The following is a 19,760-nucleotide window of genomic DNA, read 5'->3' on the forward strand; positions in this document are numbered from 1 at the left end:
ACATAAATTGAGGAAAATGAATACACTAGAAAAAAAGGGAGAAGGCAAGGAAAACATAAGGATATAAAACATTTGTCATAGGCCTTTTCCTCTATGCAAAAAAGAAGAAGGATGACATGGAGGAGTGCAAATGTTTTGGCAAGAGGGAGAAAGGAAATGGTTAAGATGAAAGAGGAACAACACAGTGGGTGGATGTTTTGTTTGATGCAACTTGAATGTTTCTACAAAAGGCAATCACAAGAAATACTGAAAAGGAATATTAATGCAGCCTAACCTTTAAGCTATGATAAACGTGGGCACTTATGTGCTATATATACACACAAGGAGAATTTAGTAGATCTCAAACTTAAGTGCACAAGAATAACCCTGGGAATCTAATTACAAATCAAGCTCTAGAATTTGCATTTTTACCATGCACTTTAACTGCTTCCAATATAGATTGCTGTTGGTCCACAGTTAGGAACTGGTTGTTGTTGTCCTGAACTTCACCATTACCCTTAGAGAGATAAATTTCCTCTTCATATTTTTTATCTTATTTCCTAGGTGGAATTAAACATACAGAATAAATTAGAGAACTGAAAGTCACCTTTTTAATTATTCAACAGATCAGACTATGATCTGAATGAACATTTGGCAGAGCAGTTGTAGAACCTTTTCTAACCCATGGATTACAAAAGAAGAAAGAAATAGCAGGAAACCCTTGCACAAGATTCAAAAGGAAAGAGTATTGAAGCCCTCTAGAAAGAGGAGATAATATAATCCATGATGGTAAGAGAATATTCAATTTCAGCACTCTGAAATTTGTGGAATTATAGCAGCAGATGATGTTGCCACCCTTCAAATGTCTATTAAATATATTTTAAATGCATTTGTGTGGAACAAATAGAACTCACTTTAAGAGATTTCTGAAGGATGATGATTCTTCATTATCAAGTAGAATTCAAAGAGGATAGCTGTTTAATGTTGATTCATGGCAGACTGTTAAAAATTCAGAAGTAGAATATTTTCTATTTGAATGTGTAAACCAATGAACAAGAGTTGAAAATTTCGCAAATAGTATCAAGATGTACATGTATGTGTAAAATGAAGATATAACAATAAATAAATACTTATGAGAGGAATCACATATAATTGAGCATAATGGCTTTTAAAAACTTATTTGCTAGGAAAAGAACACACTGGAGCAACATAAATCAAATATTCTCATTAAGTAAATTCTGCAATAGATTGGTTATATCTAAATCACAAATCCCCAAAACAATCTGAACATAGTAAATGTTCATCTGAAACAAGGAAGACACTGCTTGTGCTTTTATCAATTATGTTCAGCTGATAGCACTAGAAAACCTAATGGAAGAATGGTTTAGGAGGTCAGAGGTTTCATTTTGTGGATGTGATGAGGAGTGCAGTAGGGTAGGGAGCCAGGAACACTACAGTGCCACAAGCTGTCATTGGAGATTCAATTCTTTAAATTATGCTCAGCAACCACTGTAGTACCTGCTTTCCTATGGGCTTGCAAACTCCCATCTAGTGACAGGAAGTGTGCTCTGGTCACCCTCTGGGCTAAAAGGAAGACAAAGACATCTCACAAATGGTCAACTATATCATAAGTCAGGTGACCAATGATTTTTAATAGTGGTCATCACATTTCTTCATCCTAGATTGAAAACTCTCTAGGGAAAAGGCCATGTTTTCAACATTTTTGTATTCACAGTGCTTATTTCATGGTTCGTTGGTAGAGATTCAGAGATGCTAAATAAATCTGGAGGTAGAGATTGTATTTTGAGCTCAAAAAATTTTGAGAAGGCTTATTTTTCATTCTAACATCTTCACAAGTTTTCACAGAGCATGTGAGAAAGTAAGAATTGAGCAAATATTTACTTAATGTTTACATAAATTGATTTTACATGCAGATATAAGGAAAACATACAAAATGAGAAGAATGGCACTACAAATAATAGTGCCTATAAAGAGTCATGAATTTGACACAAAGGTGACACTGAGCTAGAAAAGGATTAATGCATGTACCTGTGTTAGATTTTCGTGTAACACAGTCTTTATTTGTAAATATTTGTTAGACTATGTACTTTGTACTGGACATTGTTCTAGTTGTCATCGATGTAGTAGATAAAACAACACCAGAGTCTTGCAAGAACTTTCCACTTAGAATCAGCTAAGGAAGAAGCATTGAATATTAGTGCTGGGAGGAATAGATAAAGTGGGTATAGAGAAGAATTTGGCTTGATGCAGTCATGTAGTTATTCAGAGCAATAGGGCCATCAGCCACCACACAATTCATTCCCCTTATTCCTATCTTTGATGGACATTTCTGGACCTGGCTGAGCTGTTGTCACATTCTGGTCCTGGCAATGAGGAAATGAATTTCATTTTCTCTAGCAAAGGCTCAATTTGAACAAAGGGAAATAGATTATTATTTAAATCTGCTGTGGCTGTGAATCCTTTAAGATTTACCATCTGTTTATTAACATGAAGAGAAGGAAATTTACTTAAAACAAAAATTCAAACCGATTTGACATCAACTAAGTAAAATTGTTTTAACAGTATCAAATAAATACAGGAAGAACAATTCAATCCTAAGTGCTTAACAGCTGGAAACCCCACAAAATTGGTTGGAAATTTCTTTGCATCTAGCTGTTTAAATATTTTGTTTATTTACCTTACAAATTACCTAATTTCATATTCCATTTTTTTCAAGAGCAAGATATGCCACTTTTGAAAAATAAAAGTTTATAAAAAAGTAAAATGTAAGAATAACAGGACAACATTGGTTTCATTAAAACTGTACCTAATTTTGAAACATGGCAGGTTGCAAAATTATCTTCATTGTAGCAGAAACAAATCTAGTTCTGCAAAATATGAGATGAATGTGTTTATCATGATGTTCCTGTACTGGGTAGAGAGTGTAGATATTTCAAATCAGTTACTTGAGTTTGAATGCTGGCAGTATTAGAAGTTGAGGAATTCAGTTAAACTCTGGTTCTTTAGTTTCACCTCAAACCTGGTAATTACGAATTCCTACTTCATAATGTTGCTATGGGTTTTAATGGTATGTAAAGAGAATGACTGGGTAAGCTATACTGATATTAGTTTTTATTATTTGAATCCCCTAATTTTCAAGTTCCATTTTACCAGATTAGAGAACATGTAATTGCAGTTAATTCCTCTAACTCTAGTCTTTTGCATTAAAGTTCTGAGGGGAAAAGGGATTTATGCAGGACCCAGCCATAGGTGCTATTGGAAGAAGGCTGAGGTTGGGGATCACATGTACATGAATTAATCCTTATCCAGCTCAGTGTCACCTTTATGTCAAATTCATGATTCTTATAGGCACTACTCCTTGTAGTGCCATTCTTTTCAACTTGTATGTTTTCCTTATATCTGCATATAAAATCAATTTATATAAACATAAGTAAATATTTGCTCAATTCTTACTCTCACATGCTCTGTGAAGACTTCTGAAGATGTTAGAATGAAAAATAAACCTTCTCAAAAATTTTTGAGCTCAAAATACAATCTCTATGTCCTGATTTATTTAGCATCTCTGAATCTCTACCAAAGAACCATGAAATAAGCACTGTGAATACAAAAAAGTTGAAAACATGGCCTTTTCACTAAAGAGTTTTCAGTCTAGGATGAATAAATGTGATCACCACTATTAAAAATCATTAGTCACCCTACTTATGATATAGTTGACCATTTGTGAGATGTCTTTGTCTTCCTTTTAGCCCAGAGGGTGACTAGAGCAGACTTCCTGTCACTACAAGGGAGCTCACAAACACATGGAAAAGCAGGTACTCCATCAAAGATAGGAGTAGGAGGAATGAATTGTGTGATGTTTGGTGGCCCTATTGCTCTGAATAACTACATGACTGCATCAAGCCAAATTCTTCTCTATACCCACTTTATCTATTCCTGCCAGCACTAACATTCAATGCTTCTTCCTTAGATAGTACCTTCTGAGATATCAGTCATCAGTTGTCATTGCTGTGTCCTAGAGTCTGCTCATCCTCCTAGCCCATTGATGTAGCAATCCCAGATATGCTGCCAATCAAATACATAGGGACACACTAGTCTGGACAACTGCTTCTTCCCACCCTGATAAACATGAGGTCTATCTCTCTGAACCATCTAGACATTACATCCTCTAGTATAAAGCTGGGTTTGGGGAGCAGTGGGCACAGAGTGCTCTTTGATCTCCCTTCCTCCTGGGGCTTTACTTAGCAAGCTCAAGGCAGACCTATTTGTCAACCCTGCTTGCTAACTCTGTTTCTCTTCCCATAATTGAAGCTGGAGGTCAGAAAAGTGCATGACTGGTTTCCTCCTGGGCATTTTGTCTCTCTTTCATTTATCCCTTTCACTTTGAAAAATTGTAATATATTCCTCCACAATGGGAGTCTGACTCTTCATTTATACAATCAAATTTATAATTTTACATCTTTATTTTCTTCCAGCCTAAGCATTTTCTAAGTCCTTCTCTTCTTACTTTCTCTTTCTTTACTCCCTTCCCTGAGACAATGGAAGAAAGGATACAGGTTAGAGGGAACTACTGTAACAGAGATCACATTGACTAAAATTGCTAAAGTCCTGGTGGCTAGATAGGTATTTACTTGAATATTTTGTCTGTGCCAGTAACTGTTTTTGAGCCTATGATATAAAGAGAAATTAAACATGGTCATTTAATTAAATTGTTTACAGCCATTTGGGGAAGATGGGCAATGAATAAGTAGCTACAGTCATTGAGTGTAATGGAACACAGTCCATAAATACAGAAGTTTACACAAAAGGACATTTCTAGTGGAGAGTGTGTCGGAAAAGATAGCTTTGCTCAGGGCTAGTTTGGTTTGCAGTGAGCCTATATAATCAAGTTCATGAGACCTCATATGGGCAGAGTGGGACAGTAAAATGGGAGTGAGAATAAGGAGGTAGGACTGCAGAGGCCAGCTGAGGCTGCAGCATCAATATTTATGGAGCAAAGAATGAAAGGTGGAAAGTTTTCTGTGAGTAACGGCAGCATGCTTTAATGAAAGAAGATAGGTCTCATTTTTGAGAAAATTAACTCACTCTCTAAAACTCAGTATCTATATCTGTGAAATGCCATCATTTATTAGGATGCTATGAGAATGAGTGAAAAAGATGTTGTATGGACACTAATGTCTCACTTGTGAATGGTTGTTTCAAAGAATAATGTTGTAGACTATTTGTTTGCCTTGCTAATGTGTAAGTGACGTATAATTAGAATTTTTCTAAGTTCATCCATATTTAGTTTCTGACATCTGCAGACCATTTCAAAAAGGTCATGGACAGCAGAGTGATTATTTCTAGTCACATACCTAGAAAATAAGTATAGGAAGTTTTACAATTATAGAAGGAGATAGTGGCAAGATGAGGGTAAGAACTTCAAAATATCTGGATTCAGCTGAGTTCCTAATTATTAGATAATAGTTTCCTCTATTTTAATGAAGAAGCTTCCCTTGATTTTTCTACACTAAGAATTATACAGCTGCTTTGGGGGAAGTCATTATTGGGAGAAGGCTCTGCCAGTTTAATTTCCATTTCTTTATTTCTATTAAATAAAAAAGGCTTACATTAGTCCTTACGTTATTAACTGCTTAATGGATTTAGGAAGCAGGTAGCAAAAGAAGAATTGTTCTTTGCATTTAAATGAGACAAATAACATTTTCAACTGATTATGTATTTAGGGGAAAAGTTTCATCCTATTGCTACATTTTAAGCCTGTGAAAGTAATAAATTAATCCATTAATGAAACCAAGTGTGTCTTCTGTTGTGCTCATTATCAATTATTCCCAGGTGTTCCAGGGCTTATAAGTATAAATTAATGTGACTTTAAAACTTAGTAATAGAAATATGCAGCATAAGGATCATAAACTATGAAACTATTCCCACAGTACTGCTTTGTACAAAACAAATGATAATATTAAATATTAAATTAAGGTGTTTCCCCAAAGTTGAAATGTGTTATCTTGTCAGAATGAAGCAATGAAACATGATCCACAATAAAAACCATATGACTGCCACATTTCCTTCCTAGTTTTCTGATTTCCTGTATCTTTGTAACAATACAACACCAAATAGTAGCCAACATGAGTATGTGCATTTCAAAGAATTGATTTAGATACTCGTTATCCATCTGTATGTGTGTACAACGGACAAAGGTGCTTTGAGCAGTTCCTACCTGCTAGATAGAGTATAGACTGCAGGAAGAGGTGAGATCCCCAGACAAGGGGCCACAAGAGAGAATTCAAAGAGAAACTTGGAAAGGATAGTGCTTGGGACAATATGAAAGCTGAGTCTTGCAAGATGAAAAGAGAGAGCAGCTTATCCAAAGATGTGGAGCCCTCACAAAGCTTGTTGAGTTGAGGATTTTCATTCATTCCACAGACATTGCTCAGTTTATACATAGAGAAGAGGCAGCAGCTGAGTGCAGGAGTGGAGGGCATAATTGACATGTATGACTAGGAGTGAAAACCACACAGAGTGTCTTCTCTAGTTCTAGTGGCACTCCACACTTCACTTTATATTTTTCCAAAGATATAAAAAAAAATTAAATGAATTGCCATCTATACGGAGACCTGGTTTGACTAAGTGTTAGAATAGGAAAAGACAGATCTTGACTTCTCCCCCACCTCCTGGCAGGTGATTACAATCCAATGAAGAATACATTTTGCAATTTAAGATTGTGTGTATGTGTATATGTTCTATTGGAAATACTCAGAAAATCTAGTAAGTTATAGTTATGGCTTGAGTGAAAATATTAGTGTAAACTTGGAATTATAGTTTATAAACATGATTCACTTTCAGAAAATATTTTAAAAAACTGTTCCTTCAAATAGAAATACAATTGCGGGATTATTTTTTTTAAAATTCAGTAAGCATTTATTTGCCACCTACTATTTGGAAGGCCCTAGGTGGAGTGAAGAAGGGCAGAGGAGAAGATCACACTTACCTAATTAGTTAAGACATATATTGCTATAAATTATAATCCAAGGTATAAGAATCTATTGCTATGTAGATTCTATTATCATTCACAGAAACATGGAGCAGATAGCATCAGTTCAGGAAATCAAGTATAGCTTCAGGAAGAATTAGATCTTAAAAAGTTAGGAAGAATTTGTTAAAGGAAGACGTGAGACTCTGTTGGGAAAGATACTAAGGCCAGTGGAATGATGCATGATATGTGTGAGCTTTGGACCTACTGGGGATGTTCTGCAGTATGCTAGGAGAGTTGCAAGAAAAAACATTGTTTTCTTCTTTTCATTGATTTCTTGTGGGAAAACTAAATAGCCAAGTACCTTCTGCACTAGAAGGACTATGTGAAATATAATTTTTCTTTCCACACAAGTGAACACTTTTGCAAAAAAACAAAATAGAACGAACAAAACCAACTGAGCATTAACAGTGAAAACTCCTGACCTTCACAAGTCAGTTTTTAGCCACTTGAATATGAGCCCTACATAGAGTAGTTCCCAAAAGAAAGAAAAAGAAGACAGTGGTCTTGTGTCATTCCACACCATTTCCTAATGGTACCAGGCACCACTTAAGAACAAGCCTCCAATGCTTGGTTTTGTTTTTGATGGCCTTTGCCCTGCATCTATCACAAATGGAGCTTCCTTGGTTGCTGCCCATTCTCCTGAATTCTAATCAAAGTACGTCTGCCTGGGTATGACCTTAGGTTGTACTCTTCAAATGAATGCTCTTCATTAGTTTCTTGACAGGGATTTTCACTTTTCTTAATAAGCAGATTTTGTGCTAGATCTGTAGTATCACAGTTGGTCCTGGACAAGGCATCCTCTACCTCACATATATCCCTCGGATAATCTGTTTGGCTCCTCTGTTTTTGGCAGATGGAAAGCAGAGAGTCCATTTTCTGATATCTCCATGGTACTAGTGTGGCTCAGAGCAATGTTTCTTTAAATATTTTAATCATTTCTTGAATCAGTTTCCATTATGAAGATATTGTAATTTTGTACTTTTAAGAGTGACTAGAATCATGATAGTAATATAATTTGGTAACAAAGACTTTAATCAGTTAATAGGGAAGCTATAAACATTCATGATGCTATTTACCATATAATTCCTTTTGTTTCTTTGTGTTTTGGGTGGATTTGCCCTCATTTTATTATAATCATAATATCAGCCAATATTTTCATTAACATTAGAGAAGATGAAAGTTAAAATAAAAAAGAGCTTGTAACAGTTATTACAAAGGTTTCTGAAATTGTTTGAAGTTGTAAAGAAGCAAAACTTTAAATAGTGCATATAAAATATTTTAACTGAAAGGAAATATTTAACATTTTTGTGATTAAAATTACTCAGGGAAATTTTAAATTACACACAGAAATTATATTTTAAGTGAGAGCCTACAGAATGGTATAAAATCTTTATCACATGCACCTCATGCTCTATCTCCATGATATATAAAGAACTCAAGAAACTCAACACCAAAAAATCAAATAACCCAATCAATGAATGGACTAAAGAACTGAACAGACACTTCACAGAAGAATAAATAAACAACTATATGGAAAAACTTTTCAACATCTCTAGAAATTAGAGAAATGCGAATCAAAATTAAGAGTATATCTCACTTTAGTTAAAATGGCAATTATCAAGAATACAAGTAACAACAAATGTTGGTGAGGATGTGGGGGAAATGATACACTCATACATTGCTGTGGGACTGCAAATTGGTGCAACCATTATGGAAAGCTGTACAGAGATTCCTCAGAAAATACGGAATGAAACCACCATTTGACTCAGCTGTCATACTCCTTATTTTATACCCAAAGGACTTAAAATAAGCATACTATAGTAATGTAGCCACATCAATGTTTATAGCATCTCAATTAACAATAGCCAACATATGGAACCTAGATGCCCTTCAATATATGAATGTTAAAGAAAATGTTGTATATACACAATGGACTATTACTTAGCCTTAAAGAAGAATGAAATTATGACATTCGCAGGTAAAATGGATGAAGCTGGAGAATGCCATACTAAGCAAAATAATCCAATCCCCAAAACCAAAGACCATTTTTTTTCTCTAACATGCAGATGGTAATTCACAATAAGGGAGTGGGGATGGGGAAAATAGGGCCATTTTGGTCTAGGCAGAGGGGAGTAAAGGAAGGGGAGGGAGTGTGGGTTAGAAAGGATTGTATAATGGATAAGACATTATTACCCTATGTGCATATATAATTACACAATCCATGTGATTCTACAACATGTTGAGAAGTTATACTCAATTTATATATGATGTGACCAAATGCATTCTACTGTTATGTATATCTAATTAGAACAAATAAAAATAAAAATAAATTAAAAATATATATGCATGTGTTGGGCCTTCTCAGGTAATAATCTCTAGTTATGTAAGTGATAATATAATTTGATTTGAAGGAGTTTTCTAGAAACATTTGTGGATACTAAGTGGTGATAGAGGACAGGCTGAGCATGCTCTGTAAGAGGTGGATATGTCATACACAGCAGGCAAGGGGGATGTTCAGGTGGCATTTCATTAATTTTGGAAATATGTATTGATGAGCTACAAAACATCAGATTCTGTGATAGTCTGGAGTGATAAAGAAATAGACACTAGAACCCTTCCTTCCTAATATCTATGCTATTTTTTCATCCTAAGAATGTAGGAGTCTACAAATGAGGCTATTGGTTTTTCACAGAAGCTTATTCTTCAGCTGTCAAATGAGGGCTCAGTAGTTCTACTTTCTAGGCTAATTTTAAAAATATATAAAATAATATGTATAAAAAATCCCCAGTGAAAAAATTTGTAAGTGCAAGAAAATTGATAAAACATGAAAAGAAGCTGAGTAATTAATTGTGTTACAGGAGCAAGAAGTCCTAGTGCAATTTACCTCTACGTATCTACTATATTAGTTATGTAAGCAAAAAAGCATAAATGATTTTGACTGAAGTTTTCTTCCTTCACATGTGGTGATTCTTACACAATTCTTTAGTCAGAAAATGGAATTACACTTGATTTTTAATGCTCCAAAATATTTTCCCTAGAAAATCCATAAGCTATTTAGGCAAGATTCATCTTTGAGGGGTTGGTTAAGCAAATGGTCACTGAGGAACCTCAGTTGAAACCCTGTTTTTGATACTTCATCTATGGAACAAAATGCCCATCTGAAGTTTGCAGTACAGTAACATTTGGCCCAGTCTCCATGGCTTCCTGCATTGTCTCCTTTAATACAAATGAACGCTCTTATTTAGAAAATGAGAGTATCTGTGTTCAACAGAAATCAACAATAAATCTTATGGAAAGAAAAATCAAGAGGTCATGTTCTGTCACCAGGCCCAAAGAAAGGAGAGAGAGGCTTTGTGCTTTGCCGCAAAAGAGGTTTTCACCTTCTTTGTGATCCATGGTCTGTCTGGTGGGAGGCTGGCCACAGTAATAATGTCATGGCCTACACTCAATAGTAGAAAAGGATGTCAGCTCCAATATGATGGAGGTGAGGGAGATCTAGAACTGAAATGGCCATGGATAGTCCTATAACAGGCACATGATGCATTGTGGCTTTGTGTAAAACTGATATTTAGCTTATTTTACAGGTAAAGAAAAGAGAATAGAAAGAAGTGGGACAGAAAATTAGGAAATATCAGGTATTTAAAAAGGTATCAATTTTTTATAATTACATGTTTTTATTTTTTACATTGTATTCAGGGCCATTTATAATTTCTAAAGTCCTATGTACTTTTAAAAAATAATATGTTTAAAGAGGTAGCATAAATTGGTGAAGGAAGAATGGAACTTAGAATCAGACCTGCATTCCTATCCTAATGCTTACACTAAGTAGCTATAAGAAGGATAAAATCATAATATCCCTCCTCTTTTAAGATATATTATGGAATCAAGCACAATACCTAGAGAAGGACTTTCACGTTTCCGCCTCCAAGAATGTGCTCACACTCTGACAATTCTCTGTTCCTCCCACCTTCCCCCTAAGGGTTTTGAGACATGTGAGATTCAGGTCTGCTTGTTTCTCTGCTCTGCTGCCAGATTCTCTAAGAGACTACCTCGGGTCTCTCCTCTCTAACAACACAGCTACATGTTCGCTACCCTGTTGCAAACCCTATTTCTCTGTTCTTTGACCCCATCACTGTTTGAAAAGTACATACTCTATAAACCCCATGTATTGCTTTTCAGACTCAAATAGCTGGGTATCCCCAGTCCTCAATCTTCTCCTCATCAGAAACCCTGGACTCTGTCTCACTCCTTCTGAGTCTGCCTATTTTGCTGTAACAGGTGGGGACATACATGACAATGTCTCAACAAATGACATCTCATCACTCTGTCTATGATCTCATTTAGGAGAAGGATACATGGATCCACTGTTGCAGCCAGAGACAATTACAGATCTTTCCAGTGATTCTAGAAACTACTAGAGAATGAGGAACTCGGGTGTTAAAGATCAGCACATATTCAGTACCCAACATACTATCTTTATGCATCTAAAGCTAACGTCTTCTCTCTAAAGATGGACGACTTCTTCCCAGAGTGTCACCAGAGAAAATTCATTTGATAGGGATCTGTGGGTGGAATCTACAGAGTGGCAGATTTCAGTTCCATTATTAAGATAAACCGTTTATAACCGACATGTTTTATAATGGAGTGGGTGATATGCTCCACACTTCTATGGCATGCAGTTCCCAGAGTGGGCACTGCAGATCACTGGCTCACAGGGTACTACAGGACCATGCAAATATTTACCTCAAGCTGGGAAAGGCTGCCTCCTGAACTCCCAGCAGGAATCTCACTACCACATACAGCAGAAGACTTTGGGGGATTTCTTGCATTGGAGCCGCTCTTTGAACATTAAGCCAGTATTTTAACCTTTTAAGATACAGATCTACAGACTTTCATGTAACATGTTTTTCCACGTCCCTTGGAACAGTGGTTTACATGATCACATTTGGGACTCTTCTATGACAGAGTTGCCTTAAGTTACTTTTAACACAAAATTGGTGCTGAAAGCCACATTCCTCCAGTTTGATCCTGCACTGTGTCGCACTGAGTTTGGAATTGAATCCAGGATTGTTTTTGCTTGCTTTTTCTCAGTCTGCCTACTCTGGGGGAATTTCAGGTAGCCTCTCATTATCCATCAGCAGACAAAGAACAGGTTTTAAATTGCTCAAGGGTTTTGAATGCTGCACACTTCAGAAATATGTGAGAACCTCAAATTTCAGCTAGATGTAGAATAAGTCAAGATCTGTTGTACAATGTGGTGACATGATTAATAACAACAGATTGTACTTGACAATTCATACTAGTAGAGTTTAAGCATTCTCATTACACAGAAAAGCTAATATATGGGGTAAGCATATGTTTCTTAGCTTAAACTAGCCATTTAACAAGGCTACTTATTTTAAAACATCATGTTGTACACCGTAAATATATATAACTTTGATAAAAAAGTATAAAAAGGAATAATTTGGGGCTTGAGTTTCTAGCATTCCAGAAATTCTGACATTATAGAATATTCATTTTGTCTAACTTTGGTATGTGTTGTTCAATATTTATTATGAGTTACATTTGTCCTGACACCTTAAGAATATTTCATATCTGCAGCAGAGCTGCTGGTATTTTTTAAATATAATGCCAAACTTAAAATTATTTGGATTAACGTTTGGAATATTTCAGACAAATCTTTTTAATCATTTGCTGTTGTGAAAATAAATAGGTCAGCTTCATCATGAAGAAATTTTCTTGGTAACTAAAGAATGAATAGTAACTATTTTCCTGTTTGACTCCTTTGGCACTTTATCAATGAACTAAGGCCAAGCAAGTAACTAAGTGGTGCTTCAACTGTGCCTGAGGATTCTTGAGAACAACTTGTTCTCTTAAGTGGATTAAATTATTCCTCCCTGAAGAGCCAATTACCTGATGACTTTCTAAACACTAGATGATTTTTCACAGGGAGGGCATATGTGAACTCTGAGTATAATTGGCGGTTGAGTCAAGCTGCTTAGGCTCAATCATGTTCCCACTGCTTACAAGCATATTGGATTGGGAAAAGTTGGTTCACCTCTCTGTACATCTGTTCATCACCTGTAAAGTGTGTGCAGTGACAATCTCATAAGTTACTGTGAGATACTACTTAAAGCAGTTCCTAGTACATAATAAGTGCTTAGTAAATGTTATTCACAGCTAGATAACCCAAAGTTGTGTTGAAAAGTGGAAACTATGCATGCTGTATGGAAAATCAAATGGACTTTGCTTAAGTTGTGTGTCTTCTCTTCCAACCCAGTATTGATTCAGTTCTTGGCATATAATTTGTTTAGTAAATGAATAAAAGAACTATAAAAGATTACTTCTCCTTTCATTCCTCTTGAAGTTGTGCTGCTGGCCTGAATATCATCAGGCAGGTTTTTGGTTTGAAAAATAGCAAGTGAAGGGTTCTGTGAAATTGTGGTTTGTGTTCAGCATATGATTCACATAACAAATTAATTTATTTTGTCATCTGTTCTTCATGGATTTTCATGATCCTTCTGTGTGAGCCATAACCTATCAGTGTCTTCAAATCTGTAATAGTAGCACAGTGTTTACCAAATGAATTTATATGTTCAGTGATGTCAGCTTCCATGAATAAGCCATTATAGAACTTAGTAAATAATTTCCCTTTAATGTCCAATAATATAAATGCCACCTTGCTCCATTAATCAGATGTAATTTTTATATTATTGAAGCCATTACAGCTCCAATAACCTCATGTAATTTTTATATTAAGACAGGTTGGGTGCAGTGGCACACACCTGAAATCCCAGCAGCTTGTGAGGCTGAGGCAGGGAGATCACCAGCTCAAAGCCAGTCTCAGTAACTTAGGGAGACCCTAAACAACTTTCTCAAAATAAAAAATAAAAAGAATTCCCCAACAGTGGCTCTGTTGTTCATTGCCCCTGGGTTCAGTGCTGGTAACAACAAAAACAACAAGGGCAGTTCTCTTTTTTCTCAAGATATCTACTTTTACCTTTCAGTGTTTGAGTAATTTTCCATTCCAGTTAATGTCTTTGCTACTATCACGAATTCAATGTGCCTATAAGCTGTTCAGATTGGCCTCTGATTTATCAAATATACTTCTCACTTTTAATATAATCTACACATTCACAAAATCCCAATTCTCCATGTCCTGTTATACACAGAGGTGAAATGGTGAAGGTCATGGAAGAATGAAAAATAGTCATTAGTTCCCTTGCCAGAAAAATCTGATTCACTGGAAAGTTCTTATTCAACCAGCCTGAGATTAGTGACTCTTTGACTACCCAGCTGAATGGACCAACGTCTGTGGTCAAGTATTTGGGGTGTTTTGCTCCCTGATTTCCTATAAATAGCCCTCTCTTGATTTCTTTTCTGTTCTTTTGCTTCTGAATAAAATTTTCCTTTTATTCAGTCTTCTTTTCTTCCTTATCTTTAGTCTTATAACAAGTAATATCATCCAAATCCTTATTTTTAAATACTACAACTTGAGCATTTCTTCAAAGTTTTATGTGCACAGAGTCCCGAAGCTTCCAATTTGTACAAGAACACAACATGTTCTTGTCAGTATTTCCACAAAACCAATTCTTTTGTATTGCACATTCTCTCCCTCCCAGGAACAAGCTTATGAGTCCCTCACCTCTCCAGTCAAGGCACATTTTCTTTTTTTCCATTATAATACTTATTGCAAAGAATGACCAGAGGTTTTTCTCTGTGGTCTTCAACTGATTTCTAAACTCAATGAGAATGAGAATCTGCCTGCTCATGAAAATGTGCCAGGTGTGGATCATAGTATACATCAGCAGAGAGCAGCCAGTTGAAAAACATTGTGCCAAGAAAGGGCTGCATCTCTTTTAGAAACAATCACCATCTTTCTTTGTAAAAGCAGACATTTCTCAATGGAAATAGGTTCTAATAAGTTAAAAATTAGATTTTTGTTGGCATATTGGCTCATCAGAGACAGAAAGTAGAGTAGAGATTTCCAGGGGTGGTAGACAAGGGAAAAGAGATACAGAGATTTTGATTGGGGCAATGGAAAAATCTTGGAAATATAGTGGTGGTGATCGTGAAGCATTGTGCATATAGTTAACACCTCTGGATAATGTGCTTACAATGGTGAAGATGGCAAATTTTATGGTACATACATATTTCAGCACAAAAAAATTAAAAGTGAACTAGTGATAAACAGGAGAAGTATTTAAATATTCAAAGGAAACTACTTTTTTAAAATGGAAATGCTTATTTGCTGAACAGAATTCATAAAATGTTCAGTTGTCTTAGGAGCAAATAGTCACATAAATACTTTTTCCCACTTATTTCAGATAAATATTACTGCAATAGAAAACAAGTAATGTGATAAACATAAAAATCAAATAAGTACAAAATAGGAAGATTAAAAGAAAGCAAGCACCATTTAAATAAATAAGGTTTTACCCAGTGCACTTCATTAACCTGCTCATCATAAGTGTACTTTGGTTTGTTGAAACTCTCCACTATCCACAAGCACAGAGAATAGAAGTAAACACATCGGCCATGTGTTTTCAACAGAATGGGGCTGTCAAGTTGAGTAGTCCTGGGTCTTGAGGGTCAGAAGCACTGGATTTGTGCCCAAGATCTGCCTGAAACTTTGTGAACTTTTTAGTCTTAACCATAATAGGTTCCTCATGAGGCAAATTAAAAAATGATCATAAAAAGTCTAATAGCATTACTTTCTTTCTTTTTCTTTTTTTTTTTGGTGCTGGGGATTTAACCCAAGGCCTTGTGCATACAAGGCAAGCACTCTACCAACTGAGCTATATTCCTCAGTCCAGCATTCCTGTTTTGTTGATGTGCAGATCACCTAGTTAGGGCTTGTCATTGCTTGGTTAGGGTCATGTCATTCTTATTATCCCAGAGTTCCAAATGTGTTAATGTTGAACAAGTAGTTAATCTACATAGAATATGATAGATTCAGCAAATAACATTAGTGTGAGGTATGTTTTATTTACATAGTTTCTCTCTCTCCATTTTATTCACTTAATTTATATTTAGTATGCTATGTAACTGATGCATAATTATTCCATCTGAAATTCCAAGCTGTAGTTCAGTGACTTTGGGAAATGTTGATCAATATCTGAAATTTACATTTCTGAAAAAAACGTGGTTAAACTTGAGACACATTCCTAGCCTTGGAAGGTCAGTCTTGTAAGCACTGATTTTCTTATGTGGATTTCTTTCTAACCTTTTTCTCTTTTCCTGTTTCCTTTCTTCCCATGCTGACTTCGGTGTAGCAGACCACTTGGGGATTGAATTCATGGGTAAGACTAAACAATTTGCTCCTTAAATATCCTGGAAAAGCTAAGTTTTATAATGTACATACTGTTTTCTTTTCCCATCTGATTATAATTAAAATGTCTCATTATCAAATGCTATTAGAACTAAAAAAAAAAGTTTTAGTCCATTTTTCACTAAGTAATGACTCAAAATGAAAGACTTAACTACTTCTTTGGAAGACAATTTAATGTTAAGTGCTTCTGGAATCCTATACAAGTTAGATTTGACTCCTGGCTTTGATTGTTTCCTCTAATTCTCTATTTTCTTATCTGTAAAATTGGGATAATAATGGTTTCTATTTTACAGCACATATAAATTTATTAGTGCAGTATCTACAACTTGGCAAAATTAATTAATGTTAGAAAACAACCGTTAAAATGTCAGTTTGTCTTATTTTATGCTCTAATCCCTTTTCCTCTAGCATGATATACTTTGGATACATTTTGGTATCAATCATAATTTGGAGTGTGAGCTCATAAACATTTCCATTTACAAAATTAAAATATTTCTTTTTAGACTATTTTCAGTGCACTTTTTAAGGCACATTATTTTCTGAATATGTAGATAATTGTATTAAAAGAGATAAATGTGAGTTTTTATTATAATTAATAAAATAAGAGCTTTCCATAAAGTTCAATATGCATCACAGTTCACGAATGAAAATATACTCAGGAGTTGGAGTCATTGAAATTGAAGAGATGTAAATTTGGATCCAGGTTTTTTATGCTCTGTTTTTTTTTCTTACATGATTACTTTCTTCATATATGTATATGATAATTGTGATAATAATTATGATATTTATTTACTTTTATTAATTTTGCCATTTACCATTTATTCAGCAAATATCTATCAAGTCATTATAAGGAAAGAAAAAATTGCAAAATGCTGCATATAAAAATAATGAAAATGAACAGAGCTTACAGTCTAGTAAGCATACAGATAATAACCAGATAATAATTCTTAAATAAAATTGCAAGTATTGTAAGAACTACTCCAGGCAATCTGATATTATTTTGAGCTAAAGTGATGACAGGAAATATGGGGTAAAGTTTATAGACTGTTAGGAAGTACTATCAACAAGTATTGAAAAGGGATTAATGTTGGAAATTGTAAGGAGGAGATGATCAAGAATGTCTGCAAGTTTTGTTTGCATATTTAACTAAGGGGTAAGCTACTTATTGAGATAGTGCTGAAAGAACATATTTGTAGTAAATGTATACTATATGAGTTGTGGAAATGTTCTTTTGGCATGCCTTTGACATATTTGAGAGGAGATGTCAGTTTGGTCTTTATATTACTGAATGTATTGAAGGTTAATTAGAGATTAGTGACTGCATATTTATACATGGTCTTCCATGTTGTGTCTTGTTCATTAGTGCTCTTTTTTCTAGATATTACATCAGAGGAAAGGCAAACAGCTAAATTCCTGCAGGTTTGGGTTTTCACTGGGTAGATGTGATTGAAACTCAGAAAGGTAATGAAAATCAGAATAGTATTTACATGAAGTACCATGGAATGTAAGGTAGGTGTGGAAGGCAATGAAGAAAGGATGAAATCAATTAATAGCCATGACAGAACTACTTGAACAAATTGGTGACATGGGTAGGAGACTGTGGTAATGTGCAAATCTGATTAATGATTTTGAAGAAAGAGGAGTTATAGGCGTTGACAGTTTCCGAACTATGTTTTGAAGGTGAATAATGAAGTTGAGGTTAAGGAGGAAACAATTTGAAACTAGAGGTCAAGGATGTGAGAGGGCAATGGTTTGTGATAGGTTGTCAAGCAGAGTTGCTCGTGATGACATTGGGGTTAAATAGGGAGAAAAATTGCTTATTCTGTGTCACAGTCTCCAGTAAATGAGATGGACTATACCAGAGTCAAAAGACAGCAATGAGAAGGGTTTGTTACATGCAGACAAGGGCAATACCAGTTGCTTCAAAAGGGAGAGCCCACAATTTTCATGGTTCAATCACAATAGCAATTTGTTTACTGCTACTATTTTCCCCTGTCCATGGCAGGTATTCCTGGTTCGCAGATGATTAGCTTTCTTCCAAGTACTGAATCGAGGATCCAAGTTTCCTTCTATTGTTGGGTTTCAATATCAATAGGTTACTTCTCATCTGTATCTAGCCAGTAGACAAATGAAGAAAACACAGTGGATGCCCATCGATTCCATAAGAGACTTGGTCTAAAAGGGCTCACATCACATTTTTTTTAAATTAGCATTCTATTATCTATACCTTAATAATATAACCACATCTTCTTGCAAGAGTATCTGAGAAATGGATGCTTAGTGACTATAAGAGAAAAGAGAAAATGGATTTTTAGTAATCTTTACCACAGTATCAATGATATAAATTTTAAATTAACAAGATTTTTCACAAGAGCCTGTCATCCTAGCCACTCAAAAGACTGAGGCAGAAGGATCACAAGTTTGAGGCCAGCCTCAGCAGCTTAGGCTCTAAGCAGTTAGCAAGACTTTGTCTCAAAATAAGAAGAAAAGAAGAAAAAAGGCTGGAGATTGAGGGTGTCACTCAGTGGTAAAGCACCTCCGGATTAAATCTTCCAAAAAATAATTTTGGGGGGGGGGGGTGTTTACCAGGAATTGAACTTGGGGGCACTTGGCCACTGAGCCACATCCCCACTTCTATTTTGTATTTTATTTAGAGACAGGCTCTCAATGAGTTGCATAGCACCTTATCATTGCTGAGGCTGGCTTTGAACTCATAATCCTCCTGTCACAGCCTCCCAAACCACTAAGATTACAGGCATGCGCCACCGCACCAGAAAAAGAATAATTTTTAAAGGTAGAAAAATTAATTTTTCAGACAAAATTTAGGTTTCAATTGCAATTAGAGGAAAGGAATTAAGAGACTAGTAATGTAAAGGGGTGTTGGTGAATGTAGATAAGCAATTTCAGCAAGAAAAGTTGAAGAAGAGAACAGTCATGGGTCACAAATTACAGAAAATTATAGGCACAGTTTGATGCCATAGAGTAAAAACTATTGAGAAGGGTAAGCAATTTGCATTCTTCTTATGTGGCAATGATAACAGGGATTAAAGGCCTGAAGGTATGAGCATCAACAGTGATTGTAAGTAACGTGGGCACTAGGCTTCGTGGCCAGAGAAATTTTCCCTGCTGGGTTGAGATGATTGCAAGCTCAGAGAATAATAGTTCTTTTAGTTGTTTAGCAGGATGCCACAAACACAGAAGATTCTGCATAGCTATTTGTGGGGCTGGAGGAGATCAGATACTATAAGCAGAATGACCACAGTTATAGCAAGTGAAAATTGCTGTGTAAGTGTTAATTATCATTGTTAAAAGAAATGGAGCAGTGTCCATCTTATTGAGAAGACATGATCACTTATAGTGCTGTGTAACCAAAATATGTATTGAGGTCTATTGTAGAGC

At 35.4% G+C, this 19,760-nt stretch overlaps 1 protein-coding gene across 4 annotated transcripts in view; it reads left to right on the top strand.

Moving 5' to 3' along the window:
* Positions 1–19,760, top strand: part of Nrg3 (neuregulin 3) — a 1,062,638-nt gene that overhangs the window by 922,941 nt on the left and 119,937 nt on the right. For 2 of the 4 annotated variants that reach the window (XM_058581037.1, XM_046450261.2), the window contains exon 4: positions 16,306–16,332. In XM_058581037.1, coding sequence (XP_058437020.1) covers positions 16,306–16,332 — 27 coding nt within the window. The remainder of the gene's footprint in view (positions 1–16,305; positions 16,333–19,760) is intronic. The other 2 variants (XM_058581038.1, XM_058581039.1) reach the window with 1 other exon arrangement.

This window comes from Marmota monax, unplaced genomic scaffold (genome assembly GCF_021218885.2).
Source record: "Marmota monax isolate L192 unplaced genomic scaffold, Marmota_monax_Labrador192_F-V1.1 WCK01_AAM20220418_F8-fsc00004, whole genome shotgun sequence".
Classification (NCBI taxonomy): Eukaryota; Metazoa; Chordata; class Mammalia; order Rodentia; family Sciuridae; genus Marmota; species Marmota monax.